At 38.8% G+C, this 18,516-nt stretch overlaps 1 protein-coding gene across 1 annotated transcript; it reads left to right on the top strand.

Annotated features, from left to right (window-relative positions):
- Positions 1-599: 599 nt before the first annotated feature.
- On the top strand, positions 600-17,883 carry arih1 (ariadne ubiquitin-conjugating enzyme E2 binding protein homolog 1 (Drosophila)). Its single transcript, XM_053319752.1, has 14 exons — positions 600-1,035; positions 5,920-5,987; positions 6,121-6,268; positions 7,984-8,076; positions 8,168-8,223; positions 9,011-9,077; positions 9,244-9,350; positions 10,337-10,379; positions 10,923-10,994; positions 12,569-12,699; positions 13,079-13,136; positions 13,642-13,902; positions 15,815-15,927; positions 16,014-17,883. The coding sequence occupies exons 1-14, from the start codon at positions 748-750 to the stop codon at positions 16,096-16,098; spliced, it is 1,590 nt and encodes a 529-aa protein (XP_053175727.1). The 5' UTR covers positions 600-747; the 3' UTR covers positions 16,099-17,883.
- Positions 17,884-18,516: the final 633 nt, after the last annotated feature.

Raw genomic sequence — 18,516 nt, 5'->3', positions numbered from 1 at the left:
CAGTCACGTGATTGGGGCCACAAGGTGTGGGTGTTTCGTTTTCATCAACAGTTGCAATAAATTTTTCAAGCTGTTCGTATATCCTTATTTTAAGGGAGGTCAGCAGTCTTATTGCAGCTCTTAATAATAATTAATAATAATTCAGTTTGCGGTAACGTATTATTCAGCTGAAGAAACAGCATAATTGATTACTGCTATAAATAAATTAATAGTACTAAACTGTGGTGAACAAAAATGTTACCATGACAATAAAAGGCTTTGGAGCAGAGAACATTTTACAGTCAAAATATCTGTCTAGCTCGCCAGTTGACTGTCTTTTTTTTTTTTTTTTTTTTTAAACCTTTGGCCTTGCCTACATTTTATGAGGGGGACGTGTTTTAGCTGATAACTTCGTTTAAATGAGACGCATAATAATTAATTTTGTGTATTTTTTTATTTAAATAATCGTTTTGAAATACACTCGCGTAAAAGCAAAAGTTTTTCATTTAAATAAGTTGGAATTAATTTTCTTTCTTTCTTTCTTTTTTTTTGCATTTTCTTGTTCAGTCCATCTGACGTAAGGCCGTCGTCAGTGGGTGACGCTGTGTCTCTTTGTTGGCTTAGCAGCGGCGACGTTTTGTTGTTATTTTCGCTGCAGCTGAAAAACAGGCTCGGATAATTTTGGTGCTCGTATTGTTCCCGCAATCAACATTCCGCACACTGTAGACCTTTAGGTGTGCTTGTCACAAGTTGATAACCACCCTAGGAATGGACTCAGACGAGGGTTATAACTATGAATACGACGACGAAGAAGAGGAATGTAGCGAGGACAGCGCCGAAGAGGAGCCCGAGGACGACACCCTGGAGCTCGGAGAGGTGGAGTTGGTCGATCCCGTGGTGGCCGGTGGGGAGCGAGATGAGTGCGGCGAGACCGGCGGAGGTGGCCACGGTCCTGGCGAAGAAGAGGAGGAGGACTACCGTTTCGAGGTTTTGACCGCCGAGCAGATCCTCCAGCATATGGTGGAGTGCATCAGGGAGGTCAACGAGGTCATCCAGGTAGGTATTTTGGTATGTCAAAGTCAGGAAAGACCGGGGTCCGGGCTCGGATCAAGCGTAAACAGGCCGTGAACGTTAGCTTAGCCGTTAGCTTCATAGGAGTGGTTTACTTGCTGGAAGTTGACAGTTTCAGGAGGGAACAAGAGGGGAAAAGATTAACACAAACATTTATTCTCGTGTTTTCTCGACTTTGCCGTGTGCGTTGCAGTAACTTAGATATAAAGATAAGGACAACGTAGTTTTTTTTAATATACCAAAGTGCCAATTTCCATACTGATTTTGTTCCAGGAAGTAGTCTAATCCCCATTGAGAAGTTGGCAGCAACGGTTGCTAAGCTAACGTTAGCTTGCAAGTTAGCCAGCTCGCTAACTAGCAAACTGTAACCGTTACCCTAACGTTAGCACCGTGCTGGTGTAACGTCTGTTGTTCAATAATCAGCAAACTGTCAACTTTTACACGACAGGAAGTGTTTCAACTCAGTAGTTTAAACTTAACCTCACACAATTTATAAAATAACATTAGCGATAACGTTATCTCAGTGTTGGACGAAAGGCTTGGTCATCGACTTGGATAACAAGTTACATGCTAGGTTACTTAATTGGATAACGTTAACAAGCTATCTTATCATGACTTTTTTTTTAAATAGTTTGATGGGATCACACGAAGACATTTTTTAAAATCTGGCTACAGCTATGAATTTCAGGGGGAAACTCAGTGAAGCCTTTTCGGCTTAACTTGGGCCTCCATTTCCTTTCACTTAACGCTAGCTACTCTTGGGTACAGAATAAAATGGAAAGTGGCCATCTACGTTTTTATGGCATAGTGGTAAACCACTGTATATTCTGAATCGTTTTTGATTGTTACTATAATCAAACATAAAACCTTAAATGGTTATGTGGCATATTAGCAGTGTGTTTAAAGTAACGTATAGCCGCATGGCAGAAGCAACTTACATGGTGCCCCCATTAAAGATATTCATGCATCTGTGTTCTTGATTTTTTTTTTTTTTTTTAGGTTTTAAATGTGGACTGTGTATAGTTCACTTTAATTTATTTTTCTTGTAAGTATCTCTAGTGACTGTGCCTTCAAATGTCAAGAGTGACTGGTTTTGCCTGGCCCCTGAAGACGCTTTAGGGGTAAAGTTACCAGTGACTGATGGATTTTCTTTCATTTGTTGGGACTTTTTAAAGAATGTTGAAAATTGCACAGCAAACCTCAGAGAGACATGACAAGCAAAACTTGCATGATCATTGTCCTCCATGAATACACTTATAGGTGTCATTGATATATAGTTCATCCCATTTGTGAGGGTAGAACAAATCTCAGTAACACCCCTCACTATAACTCTTTGTAGTTCTACAGCTCCACAGAATACAGCCTTTGATTAGCGTACACTTTAATCAATACCTATCTAAAACAATAGAAACTGAACATGACGATCTCCATGAAGGTAGGAGTTATTGCATGACAGTTGTTTTAGACTGCATTAGTTTTAGATAAGGTAGGCGTGCCTAATGAACCAGCACCTGCGTGTATGGTCATACTTTTTCATCATACCACACCAACACATTGTTACCATTATCACAGTTTGTTCTCTTGAGGTGTGCCCCACTTTAATTGCAGATGTTTTATTCAGGAACTGTTAGGCTTTGTGGTAGCTCGGCTTTTTTGCCTGCTAATGTCTGTTTAACATTTTGGTGACAGCATAAATGTGAATGCAGCTATATGAATCTCACATGAGCATGAATGTCCATTTCAGAGAAAAAGTTTCCCTCCAGTTAAAGACATAATGTAACATACTTTCTTGTTGTATAACATTATGAAGTCTCTTGTATTGTGATACGCTGACTTGAATACCATATTGTAATGTTACTGTATCATGAATTACGCTGTGATTCAAACCCCTTATTACATCAGGAAGAAGTGAAATCACTATTGTGTGTATGAACAGGTACATGGAGACAAATCCCTTATCTAATCTTGTAATAGCAGAAAACAATTCCCAAAGGCTTTCCTGAAACAGAAGAACAACTGCAATGTACCATAATGTACTAAACGTGCACCATCATTCTCATTTTACATCCCATGTTATGTAAAATGTTTATTTTCATGCAGTTTAGCATATAATGTACAAACTGTGTTTGTATTACACTTCTTTGTGCTTGTCTTGCATCATATATCCAGGTATTCTAGGGAGACCATTCAATGCCTGTAACCATAGTGACATTTGGTGCACATCAGTGTGGTAGCCTCTCTCAGTAGCCTCAGAAAGTGATTTTATTTTTTTTATTTTTTTAGAACAATGTACCGTTCAGACAGCAAAAGATGAACATTTTTTTCAGACTTCATGAACCAACTGCATCTTTTGGTGTTTGCATTATGGAGATTAGTTTATTACTGCAGAGTAGGAGTGGATAGGTGAGTAGAGTTAGGTGACTTTTGAAAATTGTTTGATTTCATCATACCAGTCAAAGCACAGACTTTAAATTTTAACCGGAAGTACAGTTCTTTTCCTGTCAAATCCTCTTATCCCTTATTGAAAAGGAATCATTTAGTTTCATTGTAGTTAACCACGAATGTTTTTCTCCTGAAACATTATCAACTCGTCCAGACACACCAATAATCAGACTAAATCAGTTTTAATCTTAACGTCTAATTTGCATCTAATTTCGCTTCACAATGTCTAATGTAACCATTGGACAGCACAAACATAGCAAATCGTGACACTGAGCGGGTTTTCTCTCGGCATGACAAAGAACAGCTAACATAAAGTGTCTCAAGTTATTATTGTAAGCAGCTGTTCCTCTTGGTTTGTGTACTCGCATGCCACGTTTAAGTCAAGTGTGTAGAATAGAGCGCAGTATTTGTGTTGCTCCACGAGCCCAGAACTTACAGAAAAAACATTGTCAGTTCAGTCTGTGGGCGTCACTATATTGACTCGTGAAGTTTGTACACTGAAACTGTTCTGGCGGCCCTTGGTGACCCCACACTTTAATAAAACCTTTTTTTTGATGAGGAGGATGAAGACTGTGTTGTGTTCTTTCACATCATGCATCATGCTGCATCAGTAGTCGATTATTAAACTTATTTTGTTGTTGAAGCCTTAATTAATGGCCATCGTAAACACGAAGGACCCCCGACTCTCAAAGTGAATCTGCTGATGCATTTTTTCATCAATATCAAAGTTAATTATTCAAGAGCGAATAGCTTAATGAAGTCTGACAGTACACAAATATTAAAGGAAACTTTACTGATTTTCAACCAGCGTTGTTTCATTACAGTGTGGGTAGTACATGCAAATTAACAATGTTTAACTTCCCTCTCCATTGCCTGCACCCAGAGCTCCTCGCTCATTTGCCAGCAAAAGTTTGGAGACCTGCCTCAGACTACAAACTACTTCTGCATTTTCTGTAGTGGTGCCTACCAGCATGGTAAAATGTACGTCTCCTAAAACACTCCCATCTACCATGTTACACTGGCGAGGCAAGGTAAAAGCAGACACTAAAATAAATCCTTTAAAATATTGGTATATGGAAGAAAATCCGGCCATGAGACAGTCAGTAGAGACAGTCGGTTTGATTATACATGATGTGCTCAGTGCTGTGTGGTTGTTGTAGGATTCCCTCTTAGCAGGGGTATGGGGAGTCTACACTAGTAGGGCACAAATTTCCAAAATAATTGCACACCTCAGGTGACCTAGTTTTAAGAAATCATTCATAGCAGGTTTTTCCTTTTTAAATTTTTCCTTCATTCAGTGAGGACCACGTTTCACTGGATATTCATCTGTGTTCGTCTGTGTAGCCAGTTGGCATGAATGAAAATTGAGACCATGTAGAGTGTGCTGGTCAGATTATTGTTGTGGTTGTACAGGTTTTTTTAACTGAGGGAAAGTTTTTTTCCCCCTAATGGAAGAAATCTAATACAATGGTTGTTGATGAAATATCACCGGATCTGATCTAGTAAGACTGGCGTCATGACTTTGAGGTAAATGTGACCTTGACACTCAACTGTCATGTTAAATAGCCACCAGGTTAACATATAGGGGTGCGTGTCAGAAAGGGTTTAAGACTTTTTGTTGGTTTTACTTTGATTTGTCGCACATCTGTATTTCAGACATTTGTCACAGTTGGTGACTTCAGCTGCTTCAGATCATTAATTCAACTTTCACTATTATGGATTTTAATTGAAATGGTAATGGCGACTACAAAAATATTTATCTTCCTGTTTCTGCTTAAGATCAAGTTTAAGTCAGAAAGGACATAAAGAATAGTGTACATAAGTGTCTTATGACCTACCTGTGTTCACCATGCCATCACCGATATGGCAGTGTTGTATAGTAAGGAGCAGCGTCCAGTCACATTAACATTGTCGGATGCATGTTGCACATAAACATGCAAAATCAAATTGACAAAAAAGGATTTAATGGAAAACTTCCATTTGGTTTTGTTTCCATTTTAAGCAGAATTCAGGATTGACAAACCTTTAATTAATGAGGTGAGAGTATGGTGTCTGATGGTGTCAGAGAGGGTTAGGGTTCACTTAACTTAATGATAATTAATAAGTAGTTTGTGGTGATGTTGTATTTATCTGCCAGTAAAGGTTTCATATATGTTTAGCCACTAACAGACATAGGTTGGCTTTAAATAGGAATATAAGTGAGAAATATTGAATCTGGGACTATTTTGATTAGAATACTTGACCATAAAGCTGTCTGGCAGTCCACCAAAGAGATTGTAACTTGTAATTGGATTGTTAAAATTAGTTATTAAGAGCCTTTCCGTCAATAATAGGCCTAATTATACGTTGCTATAGTGAAGACTTTAAAAAAGTAGTTAAATGTAAAATCTGGGATATCTCTGACCAACCATTTTCTCGTTTCTCTAGAATCCTGCAACAATAACACGCATCCTTCTCAGTCACTTCAACTGGGATAAAGAAAAACTAATGGAGAGGTGAGTATCTCTGAAGCACAGTGTTCCTTTGCCACCATTAGCATGTGCCAGATAACAATAAGTACCTTAATTGAGTTTCTGGAAGAGCTCATGACTGTTCTGACTCCTTTTTTCTGTCTCAATTTATACACAGGTATTTTGATGGTAACCTGGACAAGCTTTTCTCTGAGTGTCATGTCATTAATCCCAGTAAGAAACCTCGGATCCGTCCACCAATCAACACACGATCATCTGCACAGGACATGCCGTGTCAGATCTGCTATCTGAACTTCCCCAACTCTGTGAGTGACATAAACCAGCTGACTGTGTGCTCAGGTCAAAGTTGTTGTCTTATGATAGAGAGAGGCTCATTTTGACTTGTGGATTGTAAAGGGATCTCTAACTGAAGCTTTGTCACAGATTTTTATCAGGTTTGGCAAAAAGTGTGTAAACCCAGATTTTTCTCTCAGACCTGGTTAACAGTCCTGGCCAACACAATAGTTAGAGATTGGATAAGTATGGCTAACTTGACGTCACAAAATTTGATCATTATAGTAATCATCTGTTGGAAGGTACCCACTATAAGGATGTGTATAAATATTTGTATGCAAATCCACACCGTGTGTTGGTTAAGTCAGTTCAATAGTCTAAATTTATTAATTAATTTTTTAGGCTTAAAGTGATAAAGTTTATAAATCTGAGTTCTCCAGCAGTCATGATATTGATGTAGGAGACTTTGTGCCCTGTAAACGGACATCCTCCAACCAGATTGTGGCTTTTCTAGTTGCTGTTATGCTACAATAGAGTGAGGGCATGGCAGGTAAAGAAATAAGAAATATGTGTAACGTAAAAATTGAATACAACTAAATACAATTGTTTTGGAATTGTTACGTAACTTTGATATAAGCCTTACTGCTTATTTATTATTTTGTCTTGGAAAAATTTGTATAATTCAGAAAATAGTAACAGTTTAGTACCAATATTGTTCTATTTAAAAAGGAGATTGAAAACAACAGAGTGTGTCTCAAAATGGTTTGGTCATGGTCAAACTTTTTGCTCCAGACTTTCTCTAGCAAGTCCAACTTAATGCTACATATCTCACTTCCACTCAACTGTTGTTGTCGTACTAAAATCATTTTGAAAAGTCATTCATTCATTCTAAACATAGGCTGAATATAAAGATGGACAACGTGTCTCCACTTCCTGCTTCTATGCAAAAGTGAAGCCAAAACCTCTTGTTTCTGGGAGCTGCCCTCTTGCTTGTGTCACATCATTTGCAGACAGTCTATATAGTAGAGTTGGGTGGCAGGATGACGGCCCGCACGACACGCCCCCCTAAAATGAGATAAAACATATTTGGTTTTCATTTAACATGAACTTTGATTTTCTTTGTCAGGGGCACTTTTGACCTGTACTGTAACAAGCTCCCAGGGGTTGATTGAGGTATTTTAGCTTCACTTTTGGGGAGCTGGTGTTGGGGCGTTATGTTTCCTTTCACACACACTGAAACTAGGTTCCTTTTTTCATGACAGACTTGATAGGGATGGATTTTACACTTTCTATTTTCAGTATCAAGCATGGTAGATTAGGGGTTCTATACATGGATCAACAGAACAAACGTAATGCCGTGGTAAAAACTGATCCCTACAAAATGATCTAGATTAAAGGCACACAGCAGTGCCCCATCCTGATGAAACAGTATATTGTCTCAACAAAGGATTAAGGATTATACAGATGATGAAGGCAAGGTGGTTTAGTGTTCAGATATGATGTTCAGTTGTTGTTTTCCCAGGTCAGAAAGACCTGAATATGAGTTTGTAGCACACAAAATTATCCATCAGTTATTTTAATCAGTTGACACAAAAATGGTTTTGTCCAATCTGGGCGACGTTATCGATGAATGGCCTCTAACATGAGGGCTTTGACTTGTCGGGTTACCAGAAGTGCACATACTTCCATGTGACGGTGTGATGTTCTTTGTTGTATTTGAAGTCAAATTGGATGCCTCTCTTTACAGTATTTTACCGGTTTGGAGTGTGGACACAAGTTCTGCATGCAGTGTTGGGGAGATTACCTGACCACCAAAATCATAGAAGAAGGAATGGGACAGGTAAGCATGATCCTCTTAGAATAGTCACTGATCAGCGTTAAGTATTTTAATAGCTGACTGACTGATGATTTGCCTTGTGTGTTCTCCTCAGACCATTTCTTGTCCTGCTCATAGTTGTGACATTTTGGTTGATGACAACACAGTCATGTGAGTATAAACATGTGCTTATATTTGTTTTGATGTCATTGATATAGATGTGACTGATTCACTGAGAACATGAAACCAAAAATTATCCCACATGATTTTGCCAGTTTCTTGCCAAACTATTTGAAGTGTCATTTCATATACTTGGCCATAATTCAGAAACTGAGATGAATCAGACATGCTTACTTCATTTACGCCTTTTGTTTTTTGTGCATTTGCAGAAACAGAAACTGTAAAAAGACTTGTAAAGTGTAGGATTTTCTAGTTAGCCCATTGGACTTCTTTAGCTTCTTTACAATGTTGGCGTTTGGCCTGTAGTGAAAGAAATATACCTCTGTGTTTCAGAGTATGGACACTAATCCCTTGCACCAGCTCTTAAGCTGACAGTAATTGTCTTAACCTACATTCTGATCTCACCTGCTAGCGAGAGACCTGATAGTATTTTCAGTGAGTTCAGAGTGTAACACTCTCAGAAATATATGCTCCCCGTGTCAATTTTTAAGTTCATGAGATGTATTTGCTCCCCCTAAGATAGCAGTCTGCACTTAAGCTCTTAGTTTTGTAATTATGAAGTTGGTTGTTTCTAATACATTTTCAGCAGAGAAATAAACACCCTCTTTGTAATGTCTCCTCAGTTTTACTGCATTGATCTATAAAAAAGTAATTTGAAATTATTTTTTTCTCCTGCTAGTTATACAGAATAAAACTAAAATATAAAGGAAGGAAGCTTTTAGCAAAGTCACCCATTTTATGAAGTGAAGACTGATAAATGATTTGATTTCTCCTACAGGCGCCTCATAACAGATTCAAAAGTGAAGTTGAAGTACCAGCATTTAATTACGAATAGTTTTGTAGAGGTAAGCATTAGAATTTTGTTTCTCCTTAAGTCTGTTGAAATGGAAAATACCTTGATTTATCATATTTAGGTTATAAGTTGTACACTTTACTACTAGTGGCAAGTGTCTTCTTTGTCCATCCATGAAACTATGAGTTGTAATTTTACCTCTCATCACTCCTTTTAAGTGCAATCGACTGTTAAAGTGGTGCCCTGCACCAGACTGCCATCACGTTGTCAAAGTCCAGTACCCAGATGCCAAGCCGGTGAGGTGCAAGTGTGGCCGTCAGTTCTGGTAAGAGAACTTTGTTATAAAATACAAGTGAAATGACCAAAAACAGTATTTAAATGTAGGGCTGCAACTAACGACTATTTTGATAGTCAACTAGTCATCGATTGTTGAAACAATTAATCAACTAATCAGATCAGTGGTGGTTCTAGCTTGTAAGGCGCCCTGGATGAATTCCCCTTCACCCACCATATATATAGGTCGATAGGTAGAAATAACAACCATAAATACCAAAATGATATACAGTCATGAATACGAAAAATGAAATACAAGGAATAGAAACAATTTTTGTATATACATGTTTTTTTAATTATTATGAATTATAACATTGCTAATAAAAGTAAACTGCACAAATCCTATATCACACACAAATAGAACAACACATTTATAAATCAATATTACCATCCTCCAGCAGTGTCAACCAAGAGTCAAGACTAAACCATTTCACCTTGGTGGTGTGAAGACTTAAATTAGATTAATGAATTAATTACTTGTACACTGTAGTGTACTACAGCACACTACAGTTTTATATCACGATTTTCCAAGGATTTTTGAGACAAAAGTGACAAAATCTGGAGAACATGTGGTGTGTGGTGTCCACAGTCTCCCACAGGGAGAGCAGCCTCCAGTTAGCTCCAGGAAGGTAATCACTGTACAACACACTAAGAAGGCACAGCGTTGTTGAGGTGAGAGAGACTGAGCACAAGTTATTTTCTTCACCTCAGAGTTGGGTTAAATTGTTTAATGCTGCAGTGTGTGTTGTTCAGCTGCTTTTGTTTGTTACTGATGGAGTTCACCGCTACGCAAAGCACCAAAAAACACGTCTGATGACGTAACCGACAATTAAATTAGTCTGCGACTAATTTAGTCATCAATTTTTTTCGACAACGTCGACTTATCGTTGCTCCCCGACTTGAATGTTGACTCTGTAAATTTGATAGTAATGTCTAGAGATTATATGAATGACCTCGTTATACCTCCTGTTGTTGCAGCTTCAACTGCGGAGAGAACTGGCATGATCCCGTCAAGTGTAAGGTAAGTCAATGGATAATTATTTTATTATTTTAACTTACTTTATTAAAAGTATACTAAGCAGGATTTTATTAAAAAAACTAAACTCATACAAAAGTAATCCCTCACAGTCATCACTTATGACCCACTTTTGTATGTGGCAGTGTGTGTATCTGAAGAGACCCCACCCTCGGCCTGTTATTTATTTTCTTATTATTTTGCTGTGAGGACGTCGGCCTTTGGGCGGTGGGTGTGTAGCCCCTAGCCAATAACAGCGCAGGGTGTGAGGTTGGGTCTCATTCACTCTCCAGCTCGCTCAACCACAATGTTCACTTTCTCTCTTTCCCTTTCTCTTGCTCTCTCTCTCTCTATCGCTCTCTCCCTTGCTCTCTGTCATTGGGCCAACTTTGAATGCAGTGTGTTTACAAACACCAACTGACAATTTCTGCATAGTATACCTTTAAAAAATATTGACCTATTTCTCCAGCATTTTAAGTGAACTTCTGTTACGATCAGCATTCATTGTCAACACCATTATTTCTTACCCTTGTTTTAATTATTTTATAGTGGCTGAGAAAATGGATCAAGAAATGCGATGATGACAGTGAAACCTCGAACTGGATTGCTGCAAATACTAAGGTAAAGAATGAAAGTGGTCCGTTAGCCTGGTTCCTGTTGGCAGGCCACAAAGAATGATCAACTGTGGAAACGCTGATCATACAGAAATTTTAACAGGGACTGTGCAGCCACTTGGGAAGTTTCTCCTAAATTTGATAACGTATTTGTTCCAATTTGCTTTTTTCCTTTTAAGAATTTTGCTACAACCAAGTTAATGGGCATATTGATCTTTGAAAAAAGACATGTGATGCAGCTTTGCTCTCACTAGGTTGAAACTGAGTAACTGCACACTAAAATTCTGCTAGTTCCCTCCATCACAGGATATTTAAAAAATGCAACAGGACAACGACTGTGGGGGGCATGGCCTTATAGCTACGTTGTGTGTGACGTGGGAGGTAAGGGGACACCGGCCAGGGTGGATTAAGACTGACCCCCCACTTAGTGTAGCAGGAATACCCACGTAGACCTGGTGGTCAGGGCTGACCAGCCATGGGCAGCTGCTGTCAGACTCACCGTGTCCACACTGGAAAACATAGAGTGCGCTGGAGCTTTGACAGTCACTAAAGGCTCATTCACGAGGGACTCTCCATTGTGTATGTGTGTGCGTCCTGCTATTTATCGCAGCTAATGTTACCGTTGTCATCCCTGAATATCTTGTTAAGCTCTCGATATAGGTCAGTTATACACAGGCCAGTTTGTTGTGTTTACTGCCACAGAAAAGCAGTAAATATTTGGCTTATTTGCATAACCACAGTTCTCTGAGTAGCACACATTCTTATCAGACGTGCTAACGCTACTGGCAGCTGTGTGTGAGAGAGACAAACTGAAGCTACAATTTGCCAGTGTTCAGCTATTTATATTTGGCGCGGCAGCTGATATATGAAATAGACCTCGGAGTCATGCCTATTACATCACAAGCAGGGATGTCAGCTGAACTAAATTTTCAAATCCTAGCAGACAGAAATTCGCTTATTTTGAGCAGAAAAAAGCTGTTTTATGTAAAATGGTGGAAAAATGACCTGTATTAACATCATATGCCAACATAGACCTATGTGATGTGATTATGTATACAGTTTAACATAACAATGTAGCGTCTAGTTATCCTACAAAATGCAGTTTCACTTCTGCCCGATCAGTAATGTCACAACAGTTGTTTTTAGTCAGCTGTAGAAGGTTTACAAAAACAATCTGCAGATACAGCAGCACACAGCTTGAGGTATATAGTCATTGTACTTGTCTGAACTATGAGTTATGAAAGTTTATGTGCTATGTAGCACCCTCAAATTTTCACAGTGGAACAAAAAACAGTGTCTGTGACATATTCATGACTTCCTGGTAACAATTAGTGTTTTATGTAGGAAGGAAAAGTGAAGGAGTGAATTTGGACACAGTTGTAGACTTATGAAAGACCTACCTAAAAACATGCTGGCCAGATTCTGACAATTGTAATATCTTCATGCTTTTATGTTTTTCTGTTTTTAATTTGCTTCCTCTCTGTTTTTACTGTTGTTTCAATTTGGTTTGTCTTATGTTTTTTGAGAAACATTGTCTAAGCCGTAACATAAGCAGTAATGATTATTCTACACCACTGACAGGAGTGTCCAAAATGCCATGTGACCATTGAGAAAGATGGTGGCTGCAATCACATGGTTTGTCGGAACCAGAACTGCAAAGCTGAGTTCTGCTGGGTCTGCCTGGGACCATGGGAACCTCATGGCTCAGCCTGGTAAGAACTAAAGGCTTTTAGTGTGAATGAAGAATGACCTTTTTGTATATTGCCATATGGGAATATATGCCATACCAGGTTTTTTTTTTTTTTTTTAAATTGTAATATATTCACTTTAGTAAAAGAGTTTAAGCTTTTAAATATGTGGACATGTTTAGTTAGTAAATTCACATAGAAGTATCACATTGTGTATCCTTATCTTGTCAGAAATATATCCTTGTAACAGCAAATGCAAACTGTCATTCAATTTAATGTCTAAATGTCTACATCTGAAATGTTAAATATTTTATTTGAGAAAGCTAAAAAAACTAGTATTGAGCTGTGTTATGTTATTCTTGAAAGCATTATTGATGTTTCTACCCTGGTTGTAATGTTTCAGGTACAACTGCAATCGCTACAATGAAGATGATGCCAAGGCAGCCAGAGATGCTCAAGAGGTAATAAATGAGCATCAAATTGATATATTAGATTTAAAACACGGCATAAAATCTCCAAAGTTTTTGGTCAAGACTCTCTTCAGTGTGCAACATTTAGCCATGTTTATCACAGGTGTATCTGGCATTAATAATAATGCTGAGGCAGCAGCATACCAGTTATTGCCTCTGTCCCACTGCACTGGGTGGCACATTCACAGACAAGAATATCCTGAAAGCTGTCGACGATTCACTAAAATACCACAGCAGTCATATAATCCACAAGGAAAACATCTACTAATAATATTATGAAAATGTCATCTACTCTAACTAATCAAAGAGCAGTTGCTGCTGCGTCAACCAGATAGTAAATGTCCATTAAACCTCAGACAAACACAGTTGATTGTTTCACACTGAGGAGGGCGTTTTGCCAGAAACACCTGCAGAATAAAACCTTGACATTTCAGTATCTGCTGAGTTGACTGTGCCAGTTGAAGCCAGTAGCATGCTAATTCTATGCTGTCTGCAGCGCTCCAGGGCAGCCTTGCAGAGGTACCTGTTCTACTGCAACCGCTACATGAACCACATGCAGAGCCTGCGCTTTGAGCACAAGCTCTATGCTCAGGTCAAGCAGAAGATGGAGGAGATGCAGCAGCACAACATGTCCTGGATTGAGGTGCAGTTCCTGAAGAAGGCTGTGGATGTGCTGTGCCAGTGCCGCTCCACACTCATGTTCACTTACGTCTTTGCCTTCTACCTCAAGAAGAACAACCAGTCCATTATTTTTGAGGTATGATAAAAGAGAAATTGTTGGCTCATATGTTATAAATGTGATCAGATGGTGCAGGACATAAATAACTAGAGCTATTTTAGTATTCTTTTTAGATATAAATATGCTTTCAGTGTCTGTCAGTGTTATGTGTTAAATTTTATAAATTGCTGTTAAATGATAAATTAATTACTGTGTAACTTTTAACTAGGACTGCCATATCAAAAAAATCTCCTTACACGGTTATTATGGCATGAAATATTTAACTAACTCTAATAACAAAATGTCAATCAGATTCTATCAAGTCAGACTCTGTAGTTTAGCCTGTTTTTTGTCCAGTCTTTTGGTTTTACAGCCTATAGAGTTACTGTAGGATTCAGCATCATCAACCTCGTCCACATATTCCCCTGTAAGAATTATGTTACGTCTGTCTGCCATACTGGTGGCAAAAAGCCAGGTGCATGTGTGAGTTGAGTTACTCTCAGAGCCTCTAAAGGTTTCTCTGATTTCAAGTTCCTTTTTGGCGTTTCCAGAACGTGAGTAAAAAACACACCCAGTTTCAGTGAGAGAGGAGCAGTGTGAGGGGGAAATATTTATCAGAAAAACAAAGCATAGATACAAGTAAAGCAAGTGGCTTTATTTAACTTTATCTTCCTAAATTACAAAATTTTTCTGATTAGTTAGAAAAATAATGAACATATCTGAATTTTTTTTACATATTTGGTGTGTATGTACACACACTGGTATATTGCGACACCCCTTTTTCTAACTGCACTGGAGATGGCAACTTCACAGTTGTGTCAAAGTTGAATCATGTTTCCTCAGGCTGGATTCAGATTACATGTTTTGAAATTCGTACTAATTTTGAAACTACAAAAGGAAACATTTTTTGCCATGAACACACTGGTGTGAGATTAGAAGTGGTCATACTACAAATATCTTATTTTGTCAGAGGGAGCTACACACCGCACAAATGTCTCTCCCACTCCTCCTTTCATTTACGCACACATTCTTTCTCCTCCTCCTCCTCCTCCTATCTTCTCCCCTATTTCTCACTCATTAACTCACTCCAGCACTTTTGAACCATAAACTGTATATAAAGATGGACGATGCGTCTCCACTTGTTGCCACTTTGCAAAAGTGAAGCCAAAATATATAGCCATAATATTGCTTATGGGAGCTGCCATGTTGGTTGTTTGGTTATGATTTGCAGCCAGAGTCTGCACAGCAGGGTCAGGCAGTAGGATGATGGCTCGCAGGACACGCTCCCTCAGCCGTCCTGCTGCCTCTTTGAAGTTTTTAGAGCAGCTGTCACAGACGTCAATCATGACGTCAAACTCCCTTTTTATAACGTCAGATAGCATTTTAGAAAAACAAACGTGAACAAACATCAGCATGATAAGAACTGCCTAAAATGACAAACCATCTTTGGGAAAATTTGACTTGGTGTCTATATTGATTTTTAAATTTTTAAATTTTGGTTCATGTCTCATTCGCTAACATGGAACTTCCATGTTATGATGGAAGGGATTGGATTTATTATATATAAGTGCAGCCAGCCATTAGGGGGCGATCAAGATATTTTGGCTTCACTTTTGTGGCGCTGACACATCTTTATATGCGGTCTATGTTTTGCACAACCACGATTTTCCTTGGAAGATGGATTATCCCTTGCAGTTCTGGCCACATTTTCATTTGAGTTTCTCCTCTCTGGCAACAGAAGTACTCTACTGACAAAGGCCTGAGACTGAATTAGTCACGTGATTGTTGGGACGGTGAATGTGAGGAAACTGGCCCAAACTTCCTGTAGCCTGAGCAGGGCCTTAGACAGGAAGCTCCAAAGTCTGTGGGATGTCATAAATAATAATGTGTGTCTTTTAATCTACACCATGGCATAGAATAATATGAGCAAATTGGATTTTTGGTCCATCAGAACAACCAGGCAGACCTGGAAAATGCCACTGAGGTGCTGTCTGGCTACCTAGAGCGGGACATCTCCCAGGATTCCTTGCAGGACATCAAGCAGAAAGTACAAGATAAGTACAGGTCAGAGAAAAAAAAATTGTCCTCACTGTCTTCTACTGTTTAGTTTGACAATTTTCCGACTCTTAACAAATGTATCTTGTCTACAGATACTGTGAGAGCAGGCGAAGAGTTCTGCTACAGCACGTGCATGAAGGCTATGAGAAGGACCTGTGGGAGTACATTGAGGATTGAGGACACGTCCCAATGCAACGGACTCTTGAGTATCTTGACAAACTAGAGCGCTGATGCAATTTAACAGGGCAGCACGGGCCTTCTGCCGCCTCTCCTTTGGCAAACCAACCACTTTTGCATCATTTTTCCTGGATTTGTTTAACAAAATCTTCAAAGTAAATTATATTTAAATAAAAAGGTAGAGTAATAAAAAGAAAGTGTACTACAGTATTGTTAGCAACAGAGTGGAGTCTTGAGAAAGCAGAAAATCCATCTTAAACAAATACATCCTTTTGGCTTGTATTGTAACACTTCCCCTGAACTATCTTATTTTCCTGTTTTTTGCTTGTGAATCTTTTCTGTTTTGATTTTGACTTTTGTTTTCCCATTAGTGTGAAAATGTTTTCAACACAGCTTTAATTGTCCTGGCCATGTCTGCAATATGTGGTGAGATCCTTGTCTGGGTGGCTGAATGTTGATAGGCTGATTGCAAAGGGGCAAAGACATTTCAGGGGGGGGGAAAGAAGAAAAAACAAAAGATCAAAATAGTAAGTCTGTATTTTTCAATTTGTAAATAGTCCATATGCATGGAAGTTAAAGAACAAGAGTGGCACGTGTTTGCATAATTTTGAAATTTTGAAATATTTATTCTTTACAAATATTAAAAAAGGTGTACTTTTGCCATGTAGGTTGGGTCTGTTTACTCCCTCCATAGATTGTGGGAGTGTGGAGGTCTTTGGCAATAAGGCATTCACCCTATCATCCTCAGTCTCTTCAGAGCAGTGCACAAGTTACACCTTATCAGTAACTCTAAATGAGGACTGATAGAAAGAATTTCCCCTAGTTGCCAAGCGATCAGATAAAGGACTCAGTGAAAGTGCACAGCCGAGTTTGAAAGCCAACAGAAGAAAAAGTTTTACAGTTCAAAGGTGGGTAGAATGCGCCAGCTCTGTGTCCCTCTATTCTAACCTTTTGCCGTACCCCCTTAGTTGTTTTTAGAGGTGTTTAACATTTAAAAACATTACTAATTATTTGCAAGAGCCAAACTGAGTGACATTCACTCTTTTTTTCTTTTTTTCCCTCTCTTTCCCGACGTGGCTTGAGGTAGCCCTCTTAAAGCTCAGCTTGCACCTTGGGGATTGAATGAGGGTAATAGAATGTACTGACAGCACAGCTTTGTAGTGCTGCTAATTGGGCTGGATCACTGTCAAACAGGGTCAGGCATTTGCATCACTCTTGCAGGGAATACTTGGAGGGCATGGGGCTGATAGTGTCCATGCCTCTTTGAAGAGATCTCTTGCCTTGCAGTGAGACTGAACATTGCTTTAAACCAAGCTACACAGAAGGACTTGCAGGATCCTTAGACAGATGAGGAATATAGGGCAAACTTCTAAAGGTTGTAGGACTGTTTTATAACGCTGTTATGCTTTTGCATTAAAGACTGTATTTTTCGCACATGGGTTGAGGATTCGACATTGAAATGTCAGTGCCCCTCCAGGTTTCGCATTGTTCTGTGTGGTGGTTGCTCTGGTTGTCAAGCTCTCTGCTTGTAAATGCTGGTTCGTGTCTCTGCAGTACGACAGTCTTCACAAGGTTGACTGGAGGGGACATGAATATACAGGCACTGATCCAAGTCAGAAGATGACACCGAAGTGTCAGCCATCATCAAAACACATCCTTTGCCCCAGTTTCAGATCTTTGGGGAATTCTCTCCCAAATGCTTCTTATGTGTTCAAACTTATTATTTTATCCTAGCAAAATTATAAACTGTATTGTTTATTTGAATAAATGTCATGAGAAATCTCATTTTTGGGAGTACTGTGTGAGTCATTAGAGTAGGTTTGGTCTCAATCATATTAATTACCCAAACATTCATGATGCATTTCTGCGCTATGTATTTTGCAATGTAGTGTACTACAGACCTTGGCAGAGCGTTTGTTGTCTTCCAGAATAGCATAAAAGATATTTGGTAACTTTTATTGAATCATTTTGATTTTTAGTAAAAATGTTAACTTCTTTTGCACCAGTTTCACTTGCAGATTGTATGATAAAGATGGAGTGGTTGTTTGTTTGATGTCACTTTTGAATTAATTTTGTCTCTTAAGTCAGTGGTTCTCAAACTTTTACACGTCAAGGACCCCTAAACTGACACAAATTAGAGCACAGACTCTCATCTGATAAGGTTTTTTTTTCTATTAAATGTGTCATTACAGAAAATGTATGAAGCTCACGACTAAAATATTCATACATTCTGTCATTGTGTTACTTATAGATTCAGTTATAGTGAAAATAAATCATTCCCCTTGGACCCCCTCAAGGACCCCTGGTGGTCCCTGGACCACACTTTGAGAACCACTTTTCTTAAGTCACAAAGCATTGATAACAAGTTAAAAGGATATTAACAAAAGATGGGCTATTTTCTCTGAGCTGCAGGTAACA

The sequence above is a fragment of the Scomber japonicus genome, chromosome 5 (assembly GCF_027409825.1).
Source record: "Scomber japonicus isolate fScoJap1 chromosome 5, fScoJap1.pri, whole genome shotgun sequence".
Taxonomy (NCBI): domain Eukaryota; kingdom Metazoa; phylum Chordata; class Actinopteri; order Scombriformes; family Scombridae; genus Scomber; species Scomber japonicus.
Note: the sequence above shows the minus strand (reverse complement) of the source record. Positions and strands in the feature narration are given on the sequence as shown.